This window comes from Belonocnema kinseyi, chromosome 4, assembly GCF_010883055.1.
Source record: "Belonocnema kinseyi isolate 2016_QV_RU_SX_M_011 chromosome 4, B_treatae_v1, whole genome shotgun sequence".
Taxonomy (NCBI): Eukaryota; Metazoa; Arthropoda; class Insecta; order Hymenoptera; family Cynipidae; genus Belonocnema; species Belonocnema kinseyi.
This window is the reverse complement of record NC_046660.1, coordinates 101,692,993-101,720,006: the sequence shown is the minus strand read 5'-3', so window position 1 is coordinate 101,720,006 and position 27,014 is coordinate 101,692,993. Positions and strand designations below refer to the sequence as shown.

The 27,014-nt window shown below is 33.5% G+C and overlaps 1 protein-coding gene across 6 annotated transcripts in view; it reads right to left on the bottom strand.

The window, feature by feature from the left end:
* LOC117172160 (sine oculis-binding protein homolog B) overlaps window positions 1-27,014 on the bottom strand; it is a 62,882-nt gene that overhangs the window by 18,632 nt on the left and 17,236 nt on the right. For all 6 annotated transcript variants that reach the window (XM_033359968.1, XM_033359971.1, XM_033359965.1 and 3 more), the window contains exon 3: window positions 20,172-20,532. In XM_033359968.1, coding sequence (XP_033215859.1) covers window positions 20,172-20,532 — 361 coding nt within the window. The remainder of the gene's footprint in view (window positions 1-20,171; window positions 20,533-27,014) is intronic.

The window sequence follows — 27,014 nt, the reverse complement described above, 5'->3', positions numbered from 1 at the left end:
GCGCATACTTTGAATAAAATATTTGTTATCATTCTCTTGAAATAAATGTGTTTTTTTCTTGAAAAAATACCGGTTTCATATGTATACACCTGGTAGATTGTATGATACTTCAGGCGCATACAAAACATTCTCTATAATTCCTGAAAATCCTAGATTTGTAGTGATCTTTATGTGAATTCAATACAAAAATTAATTTATTTTTGGAACATTTCATCTGGTCATCTGGTAAAACTCCAACTCCAGTCATGAAGGCGAAACTCGAATCATCTTCTTGAGTTTGAGTCCTTTGAATTGTCCTTGGACGTTCTTCAGTTTGCAATGATCTTTTATAATAAAAACAATTTTTCTTCTCGTGATTGTTTCTACCACAGTGTTCACATTTTTTAAAGTTCATTTTAATGTAGTTTCCTTTCTTTTGATTTTTCCATTCATTGAATCCACTTTCATTTTGTTTGAATTGTTTTGTTTTAAAGTTTTGTCGATTATTTTGAAATTTCTTCACACTTCCATTATTTTGTTTTTTATCAGGGGTTTGAGTTTCCACTTGCAGCACCTGTACACTAGTTTCACTTTTTTCGTTTCGCAGCTTCACTTCATAGTCCAAAAGTCTTGTTTTTACGAATGCGAGACTCAAACTGTCATTGGACAGTGTTTGTATTGCAGTTACCACAGAATTATACGAACTTGGTAAGGTTAGTAATAATCTCGCGACCTTACTAGTTTCGTTTAAAGTTGCACCTGCCGCTTGTAAATCGACTATCATATCGTCAAAGTTTATGAAATGTCGCGCTAGAGGAATATCCTGCTGAAATTTGAAACTCAAAAGTTTCTTTTCCACTGCCAATTGTGTTGCCAAACTTTTCCGTTCATAAATTGCGTTAAGTTTTTTTAATATTTCACTCGCGGTATTTTTTCAGAAGTGAATCCGATTATAGAATGGCTCAAGTGTTCAATTATGATTCGTTTTGCGATTCTTTCACACTTTTTCCGTTTACTAGTCAGTTCTTGCGGAGGGTTCTCTGCCAACACACGGAGTCCACCCTCTTCTTCAATCAAAGCACGAACTCGGAACTTCCAAATACTGTATTGGTCACCATCGAAGGGTTTAATGTTTCTTTCTGTTTTACTTGTTTCTTTATCCATTATAACTGCACTTTATTGCACGAGATTATTTTCAACCACCACTTTGTTTTGAAATTAAATTTTTTAATAGTAAAAATTTAAACCGTGACTGGGCCCATAACCTAAAGGATTATGGGATAAATACAGTCTAGGATTCCAGGTTAAAATAAATAATATATTAATAAGATTGAAATTCTCTTTATTGAGAGATGCTTTCTTTCACAGAGAAACTGTAAGACTAATTCAAACTAGCGGCATGGTTCCCTACAACACTCAAATCTTAATCATTTGTTTATATAATCAGTTTATGGAAAACCACACGCACTAATAATTCCTTAGGAATATACGCACTAAATAATGTACGCATAAATGAGCCTTTGGATTTAGTTACTCTCGATAAGACTGTATATAATTTAGTTTTAAAAATTGTTTTATTTTTGTTCATTTATTCCAATAAATAGTCGAGATGGGTCAGAGAGAAACTGTTGATTTTCTCAGACCCACCTCTCCCTCCGCTCTAGACTTCTCTTAGCGTCAGATAGTATCCGTATTCTCTCAACAATATGCTGCCTGATGGTCAGCAGCTTTGACTTGTTAAGTGTGTGATAACGGGTCCGGAGTTCGCGCGCGAACTTTCGAACCTTGGTGGTAAAATTTCTGCCAGATGTGATGTAGTCAATCACACATTGAATGCGGGACGCGTACTGTCTTGCCCAGCCTATCTTTATGGCAAGTTGATGCATTCGTCTTTTGGTCTTATGATCAACCGTTGGTTTTATTTTATGTTTCGCATCGGCCAAAGCTCATGCTGCATTATACTCACAATAATTGATAGCCCAGAAGTCGGATTCTTCGGAAAAATGTCCACAAAGCTCGTTATCTATTTCAGCCAGATCTTTAGGCTTGAGAGAAACCTTGGTGTTGATGTTTCTCCGGGTCATAAAGCATCGCTCTTCCTCTGTTGGATGCTTGCCCGCAGTTGGTCTTAGTGTCGCCTCTCTTTCTCTGTTGCCGGCTTGTTCTAGCTGTGGTAGAGTAGGCGTTCCGTTTACATAGCCCGTTTTTCGGTGTAGTTCGGCATGGGTTCGCAGACGTTGCTGCAAAAAGTGCGATAGGTCGGGGTGTTTCTCTCACCACAGAGCATGCAGCCGTGCCATGTAACCCCATTCAGAGGCCACACTCGCATCGTAGCACTCTAGTAAGTCGTGATTTTGTCGCTCCGTCCACCTAAAGGTCTAATATTCCGCCGATCCATCCCATTGAATCCATTTTCATTGGCTTCCCCAGCTCTAGAGTGGTCGGCATTGTTGGCCGACTCAAGGAGCTCGGCGCGTTCTGTTGTTTTGAACCACACTTACTACAACTATGTTTGGTGTTATCATTATTGTTCCCATGAGAAGCTAGGGAAAGGGGTTCGTCCATCCTTGTAGAGCCCCGCATGCAAGGATCAGGCTGCGTACTCTGAGAGGTCGCCATCTTGAGACAAGTAAACGCTATCTTACCGATCGCGACCATAAAAGTAAGACGAAGGCCTATGTATCGACTCAGTTTTGAGATGCAGCCAGACATTGATTTCTTCCCGAATAAAAACGCTTCGACTTGAGTTCGACTTGAATTGCCCCAAATCAAGACATGCTGAAGTCGAAAAGGTCGACTTGAGCATTTCTCAGTTTTGAGACGGAGCCAGACTCCAATTTATGTCTTGGAGACAAGTTTTTATCTCTTGAAGACATAAATTTATCTCTAAGTCGTATTTTTATGACTCCAACACGTGCGTTTTATAACTTCGAGCGTATACCTGCCCTAACAAAAAGGTTATTTCTAACAGTCAGAAAAGCTAATCTTTGTTAATGGTTAAACAATCTTGTATATTTTTATACAATATACGTATTAAATCAACTTATTTACGGATTATTATTTGTATTATACTTGTTTGACGATGATACCGAAAACATTGTTCGTTTACACGTATTTCTAACGGTTTAGGAGATCCTTCTAGAAAGTTACAATTTTTATTTTTGTGAAGAAAATTTTTAAGTATTATTCTCGTTCAGGCCCACCGATTTTGAATTTTTAAATTAAAAATAACTAACTTAATAATTACAAATTTTTCATTTAAAAATTTTAATCTCATATATGAGCCAAAAAAGTTTCAATTATCTCAGCTAATACAAGGCTCGTATTAAGTCAAGTAAACGTCGTCTTAGCTAAGAGAAGGCTGACAAGACAAGTAAATGCCGTTTTACCTGTCGTGGCCATAAAATTAAGACGAAGGCTTATGTCTCGACTCAATTTTGAGACGCAGCCAAGCATCGATGTCTTGGAGACGAACTCAAGACATAACCAAGTCGAAGCATTTTTACTCGGGTTGGAGATGAACTTAAGGCCATGTGACGAGTGGGTCACGTGACCAAATTCCTACCTTACCCTCACTTTTTTTATTTCCCAACTTATTTTCACACGAAGCGCCACATCGAGATGAAAATTTGGGATAATAAATAAGAAGCACTAAGGAAGGTGAGTCTGGTGCTAAATTTTCATAATTATTAAAGAAGCAAAAAAATTATTCACATCAAAAAACTTTTTTCATAATTATACAAATTTAGGATCAGACCCACCATTCTCAGCACTTCTTGTTCAGTATCCCAAAATTTCAACTGGAAGTGGCGTTTCGTGTGATAATAAGTTGGGAAATAAAAAAAGTGGCGGTAAGGTAGGGATATCGTCACTTGACCCATGCATCACATGACCTTAAGACATAATCAAATAAGTCGAAGAATTTTTACTCGGGGAAACACCCAAGATCCAATTCAAACAGCTATAGTTTCAAGTATATTAGTCTGTGGAAGCTTTCAATTTAGTTTATTATTGATTATTATTATTCAAATTTCGGCTGGTTCATTTAAATTCCGTAGCACTGTAGTACATTACCTATTGTAATATGCTATTTTTAAAAACCCCAGGAAAACAAAGGGCTATACACGGGTGCTCCTCACGGCTAATGTATCATTTAAGTCCTTTAGCATGAAATATGTATAACGCCAGACGGCTCCACCACTGCACTGGGTTTGATCCTGTGACAATTTTTGTTTATTAAGGTGGGCTTAGAAATCACTATATAAATTTAATCACAACCGGTTATCATCCGTGAAAGCATTCGACTTTATTAGAAATACTCGCATTTTCCTGGGCGTTTGGCCAGGAGAGAGGAAAACTGCAGAAAAAACCATCTCCCAAGTTCAACCGGTCTTCCAAATATTGAGTTGAAAGGTGTTTCGATGTGTCATACCATTGCTGGTCACCCATCCGAGTGCTGCCTGCCCTCGAAATGGCTTAACACCGCGACTCTCCCCAAGTCGAGATTCACCGCACAGCTAATGCCATCTGTTTGAATATGGTTTATTTCAGAAAGTATTTTGCATTTGCTTAATGAGCGTAATTGACGCAAAAGTGTCAGATGCTATCTTGGAAGAAGAATCCCAACATCCGTGACACTCTTCAATAAGCGCAGTATAGAAGAAGCTGAGCGAAACAAGTAATCGTGTAGCAGTTATTGATAATGCGCCTCATACCATAATCGTCTCCTATTCGCATATCCGTGCAATGCATTATATTATATTATGTATAATGTACACCCGATATATTGCTTATAGTATGTAGAATGTAGATTAGATGCAGATTTAATTACGTGGCCAGTAGCACGCATGATGTAGATTCCAGCTCGAAATTGTATTCCTTTGCAAATACTCTCTCTTCACTGTGGAAAATATATATTCATTACGCACGTTTAACTTGCACATGAGTTTGGTGTTGGGTTGCACCATCAAGTCCGACCAAAGACTCGTATAATGATCAGTTTACGTCTCGATACCAGGTTCTCAGTTTTCTTTACTCCCCTTTTGAGCCGTGACCCACGGATCAACACTTGGATGTAAAACCTTGTAATGCACTTAGCTTACATGTAGATTTAGCTCCAGTATATAACACGTTACCTTACTTCGTATATTTCTGATTTGAGAAAACAAGATCCACGAAGTTACGAATATTTCAATCTTGACATCTTTTTGTTTAAAAAAATCACAACTTTTTACATTCTCAAATTAATGATTGAGATGGTGTAAGAGACGTTCAAAATTTCACAACTCAGTTTTTAAACAGAATTCCACGTTTTGAGACCCCCTAAACCTGAAAATCAAGTTTTGAATGGATAAAGTCAAGCTTTGGCACTTTTTTTGGGTCATAAAAGATACGTAAAAAACGTTAAGAGAGGAATTGAAACTTTTTAAAATATATATAATTATTCCCTTAACCATTTTTGCATATGACTTGTCTTTTCGGTTTTATGCATAAAAATGAATAAGTCGAAACTTACAATTTAAAGCAAAAAATGACACATAAGTAAAAAAGTGTAAACAAAGAGTTGTAGCATTTTAATAGAACTCTAGTTTTTCCTCTTAAGATTTTTTGATAGGGCTTACAATGCTGGTTTATTGATCTAAAATACAATTGGAAAACCCAAATTTAAATTTTAAATCAAATGACGCAAAATACGCGAAAAAGTCTCAAGGAGAAATTATAGCTTTTGAAAAGTACTACGAAATTCCTCATAATCATTTTTTCATAGTACCTGTCATTTCAGTTTTATTTATCGAAATTAGTATGAAAAAAATTGATGATAAAAATTATGAGCCAAACTACGCGACGTGAGATATACAGAAAAAGTTCAAAAGAGGAATTTCAGCTTTTAAAAAGTCCTGTAAAATTTTCCTGAATCATTTGTTGATAGGACTTGTCATTTTGGTTTTATTTGTCGAAAATATAATGCGTTTAAGCTTTGCTAGTGAAAAAAATAAGATTCAAAACTTCGAACAATATTAATTTTTTCTAATTTCAACTATTTGATTCAAACCTAATCTTTCGTGTTTAAATAAGGTCAATTTTTTTAAACATTCGATTTTTTAACTTGGAAAATCAACTTGTTTTTTTTTAAATATAATATATGTTTCGATTTCAAATCTTAGGCATTTGAAGCAATTTATATTTAATTTGAATTTGTATGCATATTGAATTATTTAAAATAATTTATTCACCACTTTTCGTGAAAAAATACCCTATTTCCCCTCCTTCGAGGGAATTTTGTGCTGTGAAGTCTAAATGATTAAAAAATTAATAATTTAATAATCAAATTAGACAGTCTCAAAGTACTGTATTACTAGTCATTGATTATGTTTTTATTGTGAAAATGTAAGTTTTGACTAAAACAGTGCAGATAACTACCGTTTTTTGCAAAAAATTTTCAACAAATTGCAATAGCTCTTTTTATATTTGAAACTTCTCATTATACTTACTCATAATTTTATGAATAATTTTTTCAGAAGAATATTAAAAATTTGCAGATTCTCTGAATAATTTGAACTATATCATTTAAACCGAAAATCAATACAAAAGGTAGTTCGTGTTATTCCGAAATAATGCAAATTTGGTGTATTCTGCCGACAAAATTGTTTACACAAATGAAAATTTTTTCAATAATTATAGATGAATAATAAAAAGTGTCTACATAATAGGTACTAATGAAATTTGTTGAAAATTTTGAAAAAAACTACACTTTTCTGCGTTATTCCTGTCAAAAGTTACATTCCGGCAATACAGAAATATTTAAACAATTAAGAATAAAGTGAATCGTGTGTGTCAATCTTGGATTTAAACCAATTAATTTCATTTATTTAGAGAAGGTCTACATTTTATATATTTTTTCGAAAAATAGTATTCAATGAAACGGAAAACGTTTAAACAATCATATATAAGTGGTGAAAACAGCTGAATTCTGCCGAGTTTGTTGACTCTAAATGCTAAAAACTACGTTTTTCTGAATTTTTTTGATCAAGCGTTACGCTCAAACAATAAAAGCTTGTTTAAACAATTGCTAACAAATTTATTAGACCTTATTGATTTTTTATATTGCCTGATTATTTCACATCATTGCGAGGAAACCCATAATTTGCGATAAAATGTGAATATAGTATTATGGAAACAAATCAAAGTGATTTGAACATTTAATAATCAATAAAAGAACACATGCACCTTTTTTATTTAACTATTGCAAATTATATGTAAAAAATAACTACACAAAAGTAATATTTGCGACAAATCTACCGCAAAACACTTGATCCTCGCTTAAAGGTTGGGAATTTAAAGCATGTTGGAAGGGGGTGAATTGGGAAAATAATAAGTAAATTCATATATCGCATTCGCGGAAGTGATTTTAAGAAGTCCCTTCAATATAATATCTCATTGGTATTAATTGTTTTCCTCATGTTACTCTTATGGGGAAATAGAGGAGATTGACGGCACTATTTAATATTATACTTTTGTGACAGATTCAGGCTTTCGAACCAATTTTGCAACTTTGCTGCCTAAATAATTCTTCAACGATGAGCAGCACATCTCATTTTCCTAACGAAAGTCGAACTTTGCGTTTTTTTCTACCAACCTTAGTACATTTGGTATACATAACCATTAATCCACTCGTATATATACGAGTTGCTTTTGTATATATACAAAAGCTTGATCCTTTTTACATTGACAGGGTATCTAGCTGGTCAGGAAATCGAGAAAAATACGGGAATTTTATTTAGGATCCGGATTTTTTCTTTTATATCGTAAAATCGTCTTTTTCTGCTTTATTTTCTTTTTATTGTTTAGTTAAGAATCAAAGAGAGAAAAATCCGATTTTTTCACTTATCATATATGACGTAAATAATTTCTATGGGATCTTTTGATGTTAATTATGTGGAAGATAAAAGTTTTTATCTTAAATAGGTTAAAACTAAAAGCTATCAGAATTATATAAAAAAAAAGCTAGGCTGAAGACATTTGATCAAATACCAAGAGCTGTATACCGGCCAAACTCGACATGGAGTGGTATATCGTCAGTATTGAAGGGAAACGTTAATGTACTGCTATTGTTAATTCCTGAGAGATCCTCAGTTATTACGAGAGTTAAAAAAACTTGACGTATAGAAAGATCAGTGGAAAAAGGAAAAATGTTTCGGCCAAGGAGGAGTGTGTATCCGTCGTCGACACCTGATTCCTGAACGTTGCGTTAATCGTGTCACCTTTGAACGTGACGCTGCAGCGCTTCGGAGTCGCATCTTTCGCCGAGTCGGGGCTTCTCCAATATCGCTGTAGTGAATAATTACATCTGCATCCTCGCCTTCCACGTGCCATCAGCCAACCCTCACCGGTGCGATATTGCAGCTTCACCTTTTGCTCATCCGAACCATTCCGTTCCGTTACGGGAACGGGAACGGGAACAGGAGGAGCTTCTAGGGTTTCAAGCTGTGCAGCTCTGCTCCACGCTGCTTTAGCGCCCTCCCTACGTATGTATTCGATGCCATGGCACCAGGCTGATTTTACTTGAAACGGCAAAACGTCATGGAACCGAACGGAATTAGAGGTCCCCCACATTCACCCCAGTTTGCTGTTGCGCCGATAGATTTTCAAAGGCGCGAACAAAATACAGGGAGTTCAAGCAGAGTTGGTAGCTGAAGAGAAAGAGGAGAAGGCTTTGGATTACCGAAGGCCACCGACCGAGCAACTGCGCAAATGTATCCGAAAATATACCCCGCTGCTGATTGCTTTAACTTCGACCAACGTCCATTCAATCTTCTATGATCTAAGAACTCTTCCTTCTTCAGTTCTTCCAATAATACTGCCCTACAAGTTAAAAAGACACTTATGCCTGTTCAACTTCGAGCGGAGAAAATAAACGAGAAAGATTTTGTCTCGAAAAAGTATAATGGAATTAATTTTTTATAAATGTTTCAACGTCATTCATACAAATTGATGAACATTTGTCTCATTCTGTAAAAAAATTTAAATTTTTGTTTTTTTGCTAGAAAAAACCGACATGCGATTGCTTATAGTCATGCGATTGCCTTTTACAAGTTCAAAAGATCTCGAGTCAACACGCGGTCTTTCTCAGTTGTATTTCCATACATCATACCTGGCGTTTAGAGGCCAAATACAACTTCAGTGACTTACGGTTTAATCCTGTAGCAATTACAAAATTTTAGTCGCAAAAAACCTATTATTTAATCAAATGTATTTATTTTTCAAATTTCTCGTTTGCGTAGCTAGATGCAGTATTCTTTTGCGAATCGAATGATGCGAAAATCTCATTATCGTCAAAAATGTGACTTAAGTATCTTTTTAACTTGCACGGCAGAATACCAAGAAGGAGAAACTTGATTAAACCTGATGGAGACCATTTAAAAACTCCTGCATACTGCCAGGGCGGGGATTAGGTTTTGTTACAAATAGAAAGTGTAAGTGTGAATATCAATTTTTCGAAATGTTTAAAAAAATAAAAATTAGTGATTAGTGGAAAAAGTTTTCAAAATTATGTGACATTCCTATCATAGTCCACAAGAAGTAAAATTGCCCACTTAATTTGAAGATAACGATTTTGTAAACCTTTTCTTTTCAAAGAAGACATTGACGCTAATTCTATTTCGGTTATTCTATTACTACAGTTTTTAAATCCTTGCTTCCGTTTCCGCATTCTGTTTTTCTGTTTACTCGCATTCGTTTAGGTACATGCTGTTTTATATCACTGTGAATACATTTTCAGCAGCTTTTCTAAAGCATATCTTTTTTACCCCTAATTTATTACCATCTGAAAGAATATCTCATAGGTTGAAAAAGTGCAGATGAATTCGAACCATCTGCTATTTGTCCCTTTAATAATTCCCTTTGAATTATTATCTCATGTTTGTGGTAAATTTGAAGTCAGCCAAACCACCAATTGACACCCCTTAATTTTTTAACAAAATTTTCTCTCCCATCAGCAGATTTATCGACTATGTTCGTGTGTATGAAATTGAATTTATCTTCCACGTGTTCATTCTCATGTGAAACAAAGTACATAAATTGTTCATACAACTTAAAGTTGTATGAACTGTCTAGAGTATTATTGAAATACGAGGTGACCACTGACTGGGATACCTGAGAATTAGCCTGAAGTTTCGAGCACCGGTAAAAAAGCCGGGAAATAGCCGAGGATTTTTAGCGAAAATCGGAAATAGTTTAGACTTTTTTAATTCTTCACAATAAATATCATCTCACTTATCGAAAAAAGTGTGTTTGGAATTGAGAATTTCTTTACAAACCTCCCACACAATTACTTGGGGGTGGGCTTTTGGTACTTAAAGAACCTTTCTCTCTAGATGTACCGGTTCGGATGTGCCAAATTTTTATTGTTTAATAGCCAGAAAATCATCCCTACGTATCAACGAAATGCTAAGATATTTGCGGGAAAAATACTCAAGTTTCTTTCATATTTGAGAACGAAAACTTTCTTTTTAGATTGTTATATAATAACTACATAGGTAACCTACATTTATGTAATTCATCACCAATAATTGGCATGATAAAACTTATGATTTAGGGAGACTTTTAATAATTCTACTTTTTGGAAAAAAATTGAATTATTTTGTTGAAAATTCAACTGTTTTCTTAAATACTCATAATTCTTGGTCGAAATTTATTTCTTTTTACTTGAAGAGTCTGCTTCTACATTTTGGGTTGGGAAAATAGTATTATGCTAAAAACCTCTTTTTTTAAATTCTACTATTTGGTGACAAATTCAACTATTTGAAAATGCAACTGTTTTTGCTTGAAGTTTCATCTTTTTTATTTGAAAATTCGATAATTTGGTTGAAGAGTCATCTTCGTAGGTAGACAATTCAACTATTTGGTTAGAAATTTAACGTTTTGGATGAAGTATCGTATCTTTTATTTGGAAGTTCAACTTTTTAGTTGTAAATCAAACCTTTGAGTTGCAAATTAATTACTTGGTTGAAAGTTCAATATATTTCGACTTGGAATCTTCGGAATGTGGCGCCTGAATTAATGATATTTAATATAATTGATTCCTCTATCATTTCACAATTTTCTTTAAAAATCACCCTGATTCCCCTATTTTGAGAGCATTTTAGGCTGTGAAGTCTAAGATCACTTTTACAATTATTTACATTATATTATATTTTTGGCAACAGCCACCTCGAAACTAAGGACTTACATGCCTCTAAATTATATGAAAAATGCTTCAAACCAGCAGAATGTGCGAAAATAATAATGGCATATGCGCTCTTTTGAGATAAGCAACTTTGCGCACGGGGAAAATAAAAACATTCTGCAAAATTCTTTAAAAAAAGTTTACACAAACTTGGCTGAAAATCACGACACAGGATCGCCTATTTTACGCACTTGTATTGCAAACAGCTATTACCTTGGAGTTCGAACATGCTGAATTGCTTGCAACATCTATATAATAAAAAAATTAGTATTGAATAATAACTATTAATATAAATGGTTAAAGTTCTACTGGCAAAAACGTTATTTTCGAACTGGAAGATCGAGTAAAAGTTTTGAACTTTTTTAAGTTTAAGTGGCCACCCTGAAATAAGAAAAACTTCGTTCTTTTTTCCCTATCAAATGCTAAAAAAGAAAATGTGCAGAAACACACGAAATGATGCGCTCGAGTTGGCGAATGGATATATTCTTTCACGTATTCTCTGCTGATATCGGATTGCGTTGCGCTATTTCCGTAGCACGATGTAAACGCAGACTGGAAGACGAGGTTACTAAAATACTCATGTCCAAATGATCGAGCTGACTTTGGGTCGCGGTTAAAACACACACCCAACTAAGTTTCCCTGAAGCTGGGGTTAATGAGAATTTCTCTACCTATTCACAAATAAAATTTATATCTGGCATATTGCAGGAGATCCTAGAACGTAAACATACTTAAGTAATGTCAAGCCGCTGATTCTCTTATGCTTTATTGGCTATACACATATACGAACGGTGTCCAACGTAAATGACGTTCTCGCCAGAAAATCTTAATGGGTTGCGAATGCGAATAATGTCTGTGATACTCTTCTCAAAAAACATTGACATTGAGGAATACGACACGAAATTCTGCTTCTATTTTAATATTTTCAAACACAATTAGCAATTATGTTTCCTAATATACATTACCAGTCACAATGCATTTACACATTTAATGAAGCTATTAGCTATTTTTAAAACTTTTATACGCGACTTATAAATGATATTCAGAGAGCCTACCCATTGGATGGTTTTGAATTCCAGGTCATTTTCCAATTTTCTCCTAGTAAATTGTTAATTTTTTACCTGTAAACTTAAAATAGTTCAAAAGATTTGGATTATTTGTACATGCTTTTAACATTTAAGTTTTCTGATTTGGAATAGCGATCAGATATTTTAGGACATAAGAATTAAAATTCTGATTTAGTACAGAGAATTTGGTAAAAGAATTATAAATCTGGATATGAACAATCAAATAATTTTTTATACGGAATTCCCTTTTCCAGAGCCAAAATTATAATTATTTACGAAATTTCGTGTGCAAAAGTCACAATTATAAGTCATTGCTGAAATTTCCTGTCTGAATTAAAAAAATTATATTTCTTTACTGAAGACTTCCATTTCCTAAAATCAAAATTATAATTCTTTAACAAAAATCCGTGAACCGAAGTAAAAATGTAAAGCTTCGCGGAAATTGCCTGTCCTAAACTCAAAATATGTCTTTACTGAAACACCATATCGCAACTTAGGGGCCATTCATAATACCACGCGGACACTGTAGGGGGGAGGGGGTATGGCAAAATTCCATGCTTGTCCACGAGGGGGGCCGGGGGGGGGTCGAGCTAGAATCCACGTGGACACACATTTTCCTAAATTTGTGGAAAATATACTGAAATGAGACAAGGTATACTCTAGGTATACTCCAATTAATTACACAATATAATTTTTATTTCTAATTTAATTCTTTTCACGACTTTTTCTTTCGAATTAGAATCATGGTTTAAGCTCACGTACCTAAGCTAATTCTATTTTTTTCAGCCAATTCATCGCTCTTTTTGGATTTTTTATAGTCCAGGAGCGCGCAAAAATTTTATGGACGTCATTTTAGTACTCACTAAGATTTCAGATTCTTTTGTTTTCATAGTCAACAGTTCGAAATTTGTTGACTGACTAACAGCTGTTAATGTATTTTGCAACAATTTATCGTTAAACTCGTCAAAAATTCGAGTGAAAAGCGTCATTTTAGTACTTTTGAAACCCACGGGGAATGATTGTTTAGACGCTGAAAACTAACAATATGTTTGACTGGCAGCTCCTGAGTGGAGCCAAAGTTAACTGACAGACTGTCAAACATGTCAAAGTTTCGAGTGAAAAAAACGTCATTTTAGTACTCTTCAAACCCACAGGGAATGATTGTTTGGATGCTAAAAACTAACAATAAGTTTGACTGGCAGCTCCTGAGTGGTGCCAAAGTTAACTGGCAGACTGTCAAACATGTAAAAAATTTAAGTGAAAAAACGTCATTTTATTACTCTTCAAACCCACGGGGAATGATTGTTTGGATGCTAAAAACTAACAATAGTTTTGACTGGCACCTCCTGAGTGGTGACAAAGTTCTGTGGCAGACTGTCAAACATGTAAAAAATTTAAGTGAAAAAACGTCATTTTATTACTCTTCAAACCCACGGGGAATGATTGTTTGGATGCTAAAAACTAACAATAATTTTGACTGGCACCTCCTGAGTGGTGACAAAGTTCTGTGGCAGACTGTCAAACATGTCAAAAATTCGAGTGAAAAAACGTAATTTTAGTACTCTTGAAACCCATTGAGGATGATTGTTTTGGTGCAAACAACTAACAAAGAATTTGACTGGCAGCTCCTGAGTGGTGCCAAAGTTAACTGTCAGACTGTCAAACATGTAAAAAATTCGAGTGAAAAAACGTCATTTGTACTCTTCAAACCCACAGGGAATGATTGTTTAAATGCTAAAAACTAACAATACGTTTGAATGACAGCTCCTAAGTGGTGCCAAAGTTAACTGGGAAACTGTCAAACATGTCAAAAATTCGAGTGAAAAAACGTAATTTTAGTACTCTTCAAACCCATTGAGGATGATTGTTTTGGTGCAAACAACTAACAAAGAATTTGACTGGCAGCTCCTGAGTGGTGCCAAAGTTAACTGACATTTTAATCTGCAACCGGATGAAAGTTTTGTCCTTTTCATTAACTAAAATTTTAATCTATAGGATACTTCTATAAAAATAATATGTATATAAAAAAAGAAACTACGAAAATCTCACTTTTTATGCAAATTCACAGCTCGCAACAATGGGTTTCAAGAGTACTAAAATCACATTTCTTGACCTGAATTTTTGGCATGTTTTACAGTCTGCCAGTCAACTTTGGCACCACTCAGGAGCTGCCAGTCAAACTTCTTGGTAGTTGTTTGCACCTAAAAAAACATCCCCAATGGGTTTCAAGAGTACTGAAATTACGTTTTTTCACTCGAATTTTTGACATGTTTCACAGTCTGTTAGTTAACTTTGGCACCACTAAGAAGCTGCCAGTCAAACTTATTGTTAGTTTGAACATCCAAACAATCATTCCCCGTGGGCGTGAAGAGTACTACAATCACGTTTTTTCATTTGAATTTTCGACCGTTTTAACGATACATTGTTGCAAAATGCACCAACAGCTGTTAGCCAGTCAACGAGTTTCGAACTGTTGACATATGAAGACAAATGACTGAAATTTTAGTGGGTACTCAAATGACGTCTATGGAATTGTCGCGACCTCCCGGACATTTTGAAGACTATATATATCTGTATATATCTATATTTTCATAAAATACGTCCACGTGGACAAAAACCGGGGGGGGGGGGTTATTTGTCCAAATTCCACGGCTGTCCACAAGGGGGGGGGGTCAAAAAGTGGTGAAAAATTTTCCACGTTGTATATGGATGGCCCCTTAGCAATATAGCTATTTTTCGAAAATTCACTGTCGCAAAAACCAAATTCTAATTCTTTAGGAAAATCCCTTTTCCAAAGTAAAAATTATAATTATGTACATAATTTCCTGTTCCAACTTGCAATTATTTTTATTTCCAAAAGTTCCTTCCTCCAAGACAGAATTATATTTATTTATAATATATATTCTATTATAATTCAGAAATATAACAACTCCCATTTCCTAAAAGTTGGAAAATATAAGTTTCAAATTCTGCCAGATTTTTTCTTGTCAAAAAAAGATTGTTTAAATTCAAACAAATTCTTATTTTGAACAAGGTATTTTCAGAATCTGAAGAATTCTGATTTGGAACAGAGATTGTTTTCGTAAATTCCGTTTTTATAAACCAGAGTTAAAATTATTTTCTAAAGTCTCCCGTTCCATGTCAAAAATTACCTGTTCCAAACAAAAATTACAATTCTTTACGAAATTCTCTGTACCCTTTTCTCTCATCCTAAGATTTGGAAGAGGGAAGTTTCAGATTGAGACGAATATAGGACTTGGAAGATACATTTTTTAAATTCCCTTTTTCTAAATTGAAATTAAAATTCCTTTCAAAAAATCCCGTGCCATGTCGATAATTCCTTGCTTCAAGTCAAATTATAATTCTTTATGGAAACTCTTTGTTCTAAAGTGAAAATCATAATTTTTAATTAAGTTTCCTGTTCTCAAGTGAATCTAAGACGAAAACTCTAAATGATTACGAAATTTTGTTTTTAACAGTCAGAATTATAACTGAAGGGGCACACTGCATACGGGCGTAAGTGCCAAAACGCGAATTTTACAGGAGAGCTAAAAAACTGTCTAACTCTCACGCAAATAATTTTAAACAAAAAAATACAAAAACCTTTCGAGGTAATGTTAAAGCACTGTTAAGCTATTACTTAGGTATATTGAATCGCAAAAACAGCGCTTTGAAAAAGGTAATCATGTGGGAGAAATCCATGCTCGAAGATCTACGCGCAACAGAAAGCTTCAATTTTGACACATAAAAAATCGCGTAACTGTTTTATTTTTGAATCTAAGAGAAAAAAAGAACTTTTGAGCTATTGATAGCTGTATTAAGTTGCAAAAAGAGCGCTTTAAAAAATACACCCATGTGCGAAGTATGGCACTTGCGCCAGCAAGCATCGTGGCACTTATGCCCGTATGCCCTGACTTTTTTTCCTAAACTTACTTTCGGGTCGAACTGGACCAATATTTTCTACAGGGACGCGAATTAGAGGGAAAAAAGTACTTAAAATCAATAAACCGATTTTCAAAGTTTTGGCACTTACGCCCGTATGCTGTGTGGCCCTTTAATTGTTTACCGTAATTCCCTGTCCCAATTGTCAAAATTATATTTCTTTACTGAAATTCCCTACCCAAAACTCAAAATTATAATTCTTAACTGCAATTTCTCTGTACTGAAGTAAAAATTATAATTCTTTATCAAAATTTTCTATCCCAGACTTGAAACTTACTCAAATTATATGTTGCAACTTAAAATTATAGCTTTTTTTTAAATTCCCTGTCATAAAGTCAAAATTCTTATTCTTCACGAAGTTTCCTATTCGGAACTCAGAATTTCAGTTCTCTATGAGAATTCCTTTCCCTAAGCCAAAATTACAATTCTTTACGCAATTACCTGTTCGAAAGTAAAAATTAAAATTCTTCGCTGGAATTTTTTGTTATATCTAATTTATTTATTCTTCGACCAAACTCAAAATTGTTATAGTTCTTTGCAAAATTTGCTTATACAAATTCACAATTACATTTAATTCTAAAAAACTTCTCGTTTTCAAGTCAGAATTATATATATTTACAAAATTTTCTTTTTTGATTCATAAATATACTGAAATACACTGTACACTGTACCACATACCTACAAAAATTGTACTTCATTCGAATTTACCCTTAAAGTTTCCAAAGACAATTAAGAAATGGCTTATTCCAAGGAAAACTTCGATCTGTAAATTTTGAAATCCTTGTGAGGAAGAAAATTATGATGAAGACTGATTAATTAATGATTATAGATAGAGTGAAGTTTAAGGTAACACATTCAAAGTCTATGGAAGATAACACAGGGCGGCTATGTATTAATTGAACACTTCCTGGGTTTCCTCCGGGTTACGAGATAACTTTGTAACTCCTTGAAGCAAACACTGTGCAGCGACTCACCTGGTGCTAGTCACTAACCACCACATCAAACAATCTTCAGCATCATCGCTTTCTAAAGTCTAAGCTGCAAGATAAAATTTGCAAATTCCTTCCATGCCTTCCGCGTATCCTTTAATTTGTTCTTACACCAATCAGGCTTCCCTTTGCAAATTTTCTGCATTATTTACTGAAGTCAATTAGTGAAAATTGGATAGTGTAACTAATTGCTTTAGTTGATTTAAGCAAATGTTAATAATTTGATCGAATCAGCCAAAACTTTGTTAAATCGTGGCACAATATTATGTGAAATCAACAAAATAGGTGCATACCAAGTAAAATTGAAAATGCCAATCTACCAATTTTACCAATCACAATTTGAAATTGGGACTATTGGACATTCGGTCGGCTTTAAATTGAATGATTGACACAGACTGCACTGATAAGCTTTCCAGTATCAGTGGCTATCAGACGTGGTAATCAATGAATTAAAACTGTATACATTTGACAATTTAAAATTAATAGCTTTTACATTAAAATTTTTCCAAAAAGATTAATTATAAATATAAATATTCAATGTAAAAGTATTTATGTTGAAAGGCCTTGAAATAAAAATTGTTCTATTTTGAATATCTGTTCATTTTTAAATCATTAATTTATTCAAATCATTTTTAAACGTGTTCAATTTGTAAAAAGATTCTTATTTAGAGATTATCTACTTTTAAAGGCTTTGAATGCATTATCATTTTTTACGGTTTTACTTGAAAGTTGAAAAAACTTAAATAAAATCATTTAAAATTCTACAATGTCATAAAACGAATATTTTCATATTGAGTTTTTGTTAACTAAAAACATTTCAAATTGAACAAGTGTTCTTGTATAAACAGAAACATGATTAATTGTATGCGATCATCCTTTTACAACGGTACGCTTTTTGAGACGATTTTTAAACTCTCCCTCCTCCCTTTTAACATTGCCGTAATAATAGATAATGACCTCCACTCCCCCTTCATTATTGCATAAGGGGTCATCCACAAAAGACGTCCGAAAAATTTCCGGAATTTTATACTCCTCACCCCCCTGCTTGTCCGATCTTGTCTGATTTTCTGAACCCCCACCCCTCGCCCCTTAAAGGGCGTCCCAAACGCAGGGACCCCCCTCTTTTTAAATATTTTTACTTTTTTTCATCATTTTGAAATTATAAAAGATTAGGGCCCTCCTCAATTTGAGAAAAATTTATTCTTATAATCAAACATGGAACTTTCTGTCAAAACGACATAAAAAACCATCTGGTAATATCAGATGGTCTCCCCGCAACCTCCCCCTCATGCTCGTCCACTTTCGTTCGATTTTCCGGTAATTTTGCGGCTAATAAAAAATTATTGATAATTTTGTATCAGGTTATAATTTTTTAAATATCAACGAAAATATTACTTTTTTCAATTGTGTTACTGGAATAATTATTTTAAAATGTTGCATTGTCTTTCAACTATCTTTTCCTGTTTCGTTCACAGAAACTTTACCATTTTTAATGATGCAAATTTTGCACTATTGTACTATTTTTAAATGGTTTTAGAAAAATGTTAAGAAAACTTTCCACGATATAAAAACAGTGGTATATTCTTTAATTCGACCAAAACTAATTTTATGAAAAATACTTTTAAAATATTATAAATAAGTATCCCATTTACCAAATACAACAAATGTAATTTTTCGGTGGCCAAAAGTGATAAATATATAAATGTTTTTAAATTACGGCTTATTCTGAAAGGATACTCCTCCTTACCCTTTTATATTACTATAGATTTTTAAAATAAATTAACATATTTAAAAAAATGTGACGTAACATTTCTCGAACCCTTCACATTCCCGCATCGTAAAATGACGAGATTTGCCCCTTTTGAACCATCCCTCGTACCCCTCTAAGCGTTACGCAATATATGAGCGACCCCTATGATTTCAAATTTAAATCTTTTTAGATTAGATTGTGCGAGTTCAAATTAAAGAACTCGATTTAAAAAATTTTCAGGAGTTTTCCGGACTTCAGTTTTAATTGGTGGAATAACGGTTGTCTTATTATAAACTTCAGATCGAGATTTAAATTATTCGCTATTTTGAAGGACAGCTAATTAAAAATGAAATGCCTTTAAATTTTTGGCAAGCTATCAAACTTTAAATAATACCTTGAATGCTTCCAATATGTTGTTTCAAGATTATTTAATTTTTCGTACTTTGGGTTGAAGATTCTTCAATTTGAAGCTTAATTTTGCTAAGCTTACAATTTTTAACGCTATTTTTAATGCTCATGAATACCAATTTTTCAAAACTGACTAGGTAAAAGTTTTGAAAACCGATAAAAACCAGGATTTTTTGGTTTATTATGTTTTAAATAATGGACAGGGTGTTTAAGAGAATATATTTCAAAGTGGAATGGAATACCAAAACAGGGGAAAATGTTTGTATATTCAGAATATTATTTCATTGGCACAACAAACACGTTTTGTTAACAGACTCCAATATTTGTTAGGATAAACAAAAATTTGGTTGTAAAAATACCAATAAAATGTTTTTATTATCTCAACTCTTAAAGAAATAGTTGTATCTGTATCTATAGTATATTTATTTTTCACGTACTTTTTAGGGTTTCGTAACCCCGGGCAGAAAACGTTATGGTTTTGGTCAGGTTTCCGTCCATTCGTCGTACTCTTTGACCGGTAGGGGAAGCGAGAAGAGGAAAAATAGGAGAAGTAAATGTGACTGCGAGAGAGGAAGAGCGGGGACGTATTAGATGGTAAAGTTAGAGAAGTGTTGGCAGTGAAGGGGCGAATAAGGGATGGGATATTAGGGGAAGATAGAGGAAGGAAATTATGTGACAGGGGGGATACTAACGACTTAATTAACACGCCTTAATAGGCTACGAAACCCTTTGTTGTAGGCGTGCGCGGCGCCGCGACTGTTTTGACTAATTTTTTTTCATCATGACCACAAAAATATTGATTGTACCCTCACCTGGGGAATCAGACGCCGAATCACTGTTCTCGTGCATACGAGGACTGGCTGGTCCTGTTCTCAGCGACAGTGGAGATGACATGGGTGGGCCACTATTTTCTTTAGCTGATATCGCAGATACGTTAGTGGGAGGTGACCTTGAAGATCTGGAATGGGGTGAACCGGAAGGATTCGTCGACATTGGCGAACTAGAGGTTATTGTTTTTGCAGCAAAGGGTTTGGTAAGAAATCGTTGACTTTGATGCTTTCCTGTTGTAGAAGGTACAAAATGATCCAAATTTAGTCCCCTCGTACAACCACTGTCTACTTTTTCGTAACCGAAGAATCCTAAAAACTCGCTCATGGTGGTGGTTGCATACTCCTGTAATCAAACAAAATATAACCCCATAGAATAATGCGTATATCATTTAAAAAAGTACAATTAGAAAAATAACAGTCTGTTGCGCTTGTTAAGGTAAAACGGAAAAAAGAAAAGTAAATTGTTTTACGGGCGTCCGACTCGTATTTCCTCTATCTGGGATAATCTGTAGGGAAATCCGGTTACCTGAGACTTACATTGAACAATCAATAAGAAATTGGATCATTTAGGATTCTTTACATGACAGAAAGTAACGAGCCTCGTTATAAGAAGAAGAATGAGTCAAATATCAAGTATCATCTGCTATAGGCGTTATCTTAATGATCCTCTATTGATAACCTCCTTGTTAATGTCTCTGTTTACAATGTTCAGCATCATAAAAAGTAAAATTCCTTTATCTAAATCAAATAATTTCTAGAAATGAAAAAATTGTGAATTTTAGTTTACTTCTCTCCTGAACTTCTGAAATATTATGTTATATATTTCCAAATATATAGCAACCGGACACTCGGAAATATATCCCTATTATGGTCATTATTTTGTTGCTATGCTTTCATGCGTGTGCATTTGTACACTGTACATTTATCACTGATATTGGAGACGGTAGTCGAATGGATATTTAAAATGGGCGATTAGTGTATTTTTTCAGAGGTTGAGCATTTTCCGGAATAATTGTTTTTTGCACTCGGTCTTTTGGGCTAAATGTATGCCTGGTACTTTTAGCGCATTTGAGGTGCACACGTATGCCAGCGTAATAAAAGAGCTCCTGGATAAAGCAAAACATGATACTGTATGAAAAGTGCGTACGTGTTAACTAAATATGCATGTGTATTTTAACACTGACATAGTATAGGTATCAGGATATCGCGTGGCGGGCGGATCAATCCATTAGTCGGCCTGTCTCGGTTACACTATGCACCGAGCATTTCTTACCCTCGGCCATTGTACACCACATAATAATAGTAATAATATCAACAATGGTATAACGATGTCAAAGTGTCCTTTTCCTGATCTTTTTGCAAAAAATAGCACCGCAAATATCAACTTATAACTGTTACGAAAAGCATTTCCCAATATAGCGCAGACACTTAAAATACTTTCTGAGAGTTTTAACAGTGAGTCTCTTTGTAAATAAAGTATATTATCAGGACTCATTCACAAAACACGTGATATACTCTTTTTTTAGAAATTTTTCTATACCCCAACCCTCTATAATGATAGATAATTGAAAATTACAGGGTAAATTGATAACCCATCCCACCACCTCTCAACATAAAAAAATACTGAAAATTTTGATTTGCTTTATGATTATAAAGCGAATCAAAATGTTCACTATATATCATATATCTCATACAGGGTGGACACGCTGGGGCTTACATACATGGCGAACTTGATGCTACCCGAATTGCACAACAGCTGGGAAGAAGCCATTGTAGTGGGGTATTTTCATATTTCGCGCCTTTAAAGTTGCATTCGGATCGGCCATTCGGTCAAGTCCGTGCATCTTCAGATGATGTTTATCATAGTTTCCATGGTTGCGTTCGAAACTTCAAATGGATACAAGTGTCAAAACAATATAGGTTATCTTAGATAGTAATTACAAATAATAAAAGTGTTTAATTAATAATGAAGTGAGACATGTGAACTGAGAAGTAAACGTCAATTTTTTTCTGTGTCAATAACATTATGGAATGTCTGCTGAGTAACAAATAATATAAAATAGTAATAATATTCTGCGCTTCCAGTGGGCGAAGAGTGAATTGTGTTTAACGCTTATTTCCGGCCAAAAAAGGTATGTTATAAATATATATGATATGTATTAAAGTAAATAAAATATTAAATGCGTAAACTTTAAATTGACATTACCTACATTTACTTACAGCGATTAGGACAAACACGTGAATCTGAACATAACCTCGAAATAATGACAGATCGGCCCGGCATGTTTATTATAATTACTTTAAAATCAGTTTAATAAGTTAAACATTCTTTCTAAATTTAATAATAGATTACCGTTCTTATTTTTCACAGATCGATCCTAGAAGAAAAATACATCAGGAAATGCAGATTCAAATAGTGCATTTCGGCTTCGTGTGTTTTAATAAACATTGTTGAAAAATCTTTATCTCTGGACCTTATCACAAGACTGGGTTTAATTAATAAAATTTTTAGGGATTAAGTTTATTTTAGAAAATGTTTTCTCTCGTCCTCATCTCAAAATCTGATTTGATCAGCCATTTAATTAAATTAGAGACTCGCTGAGGATAGTAGTGTATCAGTAATAAATCTAGAAGAGAAATTTTAGACAGGAATTTTTATTCCAATTTTTTTAAAAATTATTTTATTTTCGAAATTGCTATATCCGCATCTGATTTCCAAACTGGCATTTGATCAGCTCCTGAAATCAATTTAAAGATGTTTTTCGAAAATGATTTCTCTGGACGAGAGATAAAGATTTTTCAACAATGTTTATTGAAACACACGAAACCGAAATGCACTAATTCCATCTGCATTTCCTGATGTGTATTTCTTCTAGGATCGATCTGTGAAAAAAACAATGGTAATCTATTATTAAATTCAAAAATAATGTTTAACTTATTAAACTGATTCTAAAGTAATGATTGTTTAATTGACAATAAGTAATTGTTATTTAAATTATTACTGCCGACACTGTCAGTGATAAACATACAAACCACAAAAAATTTCTTTGGTAAAGAATAATCAATCTAAATTTTAATAAACATGCCGGGCCGATCTGTCATTATTTCGAAGTTATGTTCAGATTCACGTGTTTGTCCAAATCGCTGTAAGTAAATGTAGGTAATGTAAATTTAAAGTTTACGCATTTAATATTTTATTTACTTCAATACATATCCTATATATTCATAACATACCTTTTTTTGCCGCAAATAAGCGTTAAACACAATTCACTCTTCGCCTACTAGAAGCACAGAATATTATTACTATTTTATAGTATTTGACACTCAGCAGACATTCCACAATGTTATTGACACAGAAAAAAATTGACGTTTACTTCTCAGTTCACATGTCTCACTTCATTATTAATTAAACAGTTTTATTATTTGTAATTACTATGTAACAAAACCTATATTGTTTTGACACTTGTATCCATTTGAAGTTTCGAACGCAACCATGGAAACCATGATAAACATGATCCGAAGATGCACGGACTTGACCGAATGGCCGATCCGAATGCAACTTTAAAGGCGCGAAATATGAAAATACCCCACTACAATGGCTTCTTCCCTGCTGTTGTGCAATTCGGGTAGCATCAAGTTCGCCATGTATGTAAGCCCCAGCGTGTCCACCCTGTACATAGTTCATATATCTGGGACGGTGCGGGTTATATATTGCAAAAAAAAATAGTGTCAAACAATACTTTCGAAATGATAACTTAAGAATATTGTTTGAATAATTGGTCTAGGGTTTCCTTTGGGTCTCACTGAAAATACCTAAAAGGATTCTAGGCACAGATTAATAGAAAATAAGTTATTAACATTTTTACTTTTTTTTTCAAATCTCAAAAATAGTAGAAAAGTGTTGAGAAATTATGAAGGGCGACAAAGATGTAAACCACATCCCCTACCCCCATTCTCGCTTAACCCCTTTCTCAGGGGCCAATCTCGCAGATTTCCAACAAACGCACGCGTGGTCTTGTTCAGGGTAATGTGTGTTTCGGTAAGATACACAACTTCCATGCACAGAACTTTTATTTTAGATCAATATTTATCGTGATTTTTAAAAAAACATTTTTTCCAAAAAAAAGGAGAACAAACTTAATTTCTGATAAACTTGGCCAAAAATCCTTTTTGGGCTGTTCACTGGCAAAAAAAAATAACACAATGGGTCAATTTGTATCAATTCAATATTCTAGGGTGATCTTTTTGGAAGTCTTTTGATTCAAGCAAATTTTTTTTGGTTTAAAAAAATGATTTTTTGTTCTAATTAAAATTTCTCTTTAATTAAAAATGATTGTCATCATTTTGAAGTTATTTTTGGTTAATGAACAAAACTATTTTCAATAATCGGTTTTCTTAATAACAAAAAATTTTCTGAGTGCAGAATCGAGGATGTGCCACTTAAACCCATTTTACAATAAAAACTATTTGTTTTCCAAAAACAAAAATTTCATGTAACTTCAAAATTCAATCAAGAAAGTTAAGTCACTTGTTCGGAAAACCCAATCTTATATTTTATCCAACATTAAACACAATTTCCTTTGTAAATAAGATGTGCTGTAAGTACTGTAAATAATTTTTATACGGGTTAAACAATTTTTGCGTCCAGGAGAATTTGTCTTTCGAAAATGAATGGTAAAACGTCACTCGATTTTGAAAAAACCTAAATATCTCAAGCATATTAAAATTAATAAAGTTTTAAAGAAAAAATTTGTAAAACTTTAAATTCTTATAACTTTGTAGATTTTCATTCTTAAAGTCATCCTGCTGTAAACAAAATTCAGTTATGTTAATTATTTACAACTTTTTTATCATCTCATTTTAGATCAAAATTAGATTTGGTATTTAATGGACACTAAAACTTCCGATGTATCAAAATTGTATAATTATATTAGTTATTAGAATATATTAGATGCAAATGTAAAATGAATGATGAAACATAGCAAGTAGATAAAGCCACGTACAGTCCGCTATGTACAGTAGTTAAAATTGAATGACATCCGATTTCATGTAGTCCCTTCCATTATCAATCATCGAGAAATTTTTATTTTATTATAAACAAAATTAAAAACTCTTCATTATGAATATTGTATTGTTCTCTATTAAAAAAAAACATAGTTAGGCTTGGATCTGGACCCGCTGGGCACCACTTCGGGTCATTTTTGACCCGAGGCGATTCTAAAAGTAAAGTTTCTAAAAAGGGAAACGTCGGATGGGCGGAGCAAATATGCTGTTAATTAGGGGGAAAGTTTGGTCTATTCGAAGGGCATAGGGCCGATCTCAGGTCAACGCTGGTTTTCGCACAGGACGGTCGGGAAGCGGACAAATGGTCATTTTTTACCCGAACTGTTCTCAATCAGTTGAAAAGCGAGTGGAAAATTTTTAATGGATTTTTTTATTGAAAAGTGTTTGACCTGTTAATTTGAAAGTGCTATAATGAAAAAAATATATTGAGTGCAGAATAAGAGTCCAGGATACTTCGGAGCATGTACGTACGCAGCGTCTCAATCAGTGCTCGCTATATCGCGTTCTAAAATGCACGAAATCCATTGTTTTTTGTGACCACCGTCGCGCAGTGTGCGTTAATTGCTCAGACGGCTAATTAAGTTTAATTGTTTATATTTTGAAATATAAATTTTAATTCTAGTTATATTCTGAACATGTATAGTTTTAATTTTACTTCTCTTTTTATGAGTAAATACATAATACTTTAAGAAATAAGCATTGATCACCTTTCTTTACCTTATCTTTACATTTATTTATTTAAACAATTTTTAGTTAACAATAATTTTTCCCGGATTTTGGTTAGATAGCTGACACCCTGAACTTCAATTTTCACTCATAGTTTGTTGAGAAAGTGCAATTGAAACAAAAATAACAGCCCGAAATGTAAGTATCAAAATTCATCACATAGGGCACATTTACTCGATGAGATAAATATACTTTTTGAAAAAAATAGAAAAACCACTTGAAGACTTTTGTAGAGCAAAGTCTACAGATTATGAAACTCACTGATTTTTTTCAAATACTATAAAAACGAAAGAAATAACATTAAAAAACAGAAAAAAGTCATTTTTGCTATTTTTTCGTATTTTTTGTCGAATTTTCTTTCATAAAATTGTAAAAAATGAAAATATCGCTTTCGCTCTTATCTAGTCTTTTTCTAGATACTCTAACGATTCAATTTTACTCACTTTTATATAAAAAACATTGCCATTAAACATATTTGACAGATGTTTGAAATTTCGGTTCAATTTTGACCCATAATGGTCCTCAATAATTATTCGGAAAATACGTGGTGTCCAGCGGGTTAATGAAACAAAACAATTATACGATACAGTGCAAATAAAAAATGCTACAGTATACAATAGGATTAAATTTCATTTTCATTATTTTTCTAACAATGTTCATATATGCATTAAATATTTCTGTAAAATTGATATTGAATTTTAAAACCATTTTCTTAAATAATAAAAAAGAACCTTGAAATTTACAAATTATATACACGTTTTTTGTATATAATTGCTTATAATACAATAAAGAAGTGAACAAGACCTCTTTGGAATTAAGAATGAATTGATAATAATGTATATAAGTTTTTAATTTTTATTTTGCGCATTTAATTAAATGAAGATTCTGGAACAATTCGGCGATATTACGACGCCACTTTTACTTCCGCTGGCGAAACTGACATAGTAAATTCTCATGAGTGTCAGATGATGTATGAGTAGCAACGGAAAAGAAATTCTGAATAAGGTGTATGAAGATAATAACTTGACACGATAC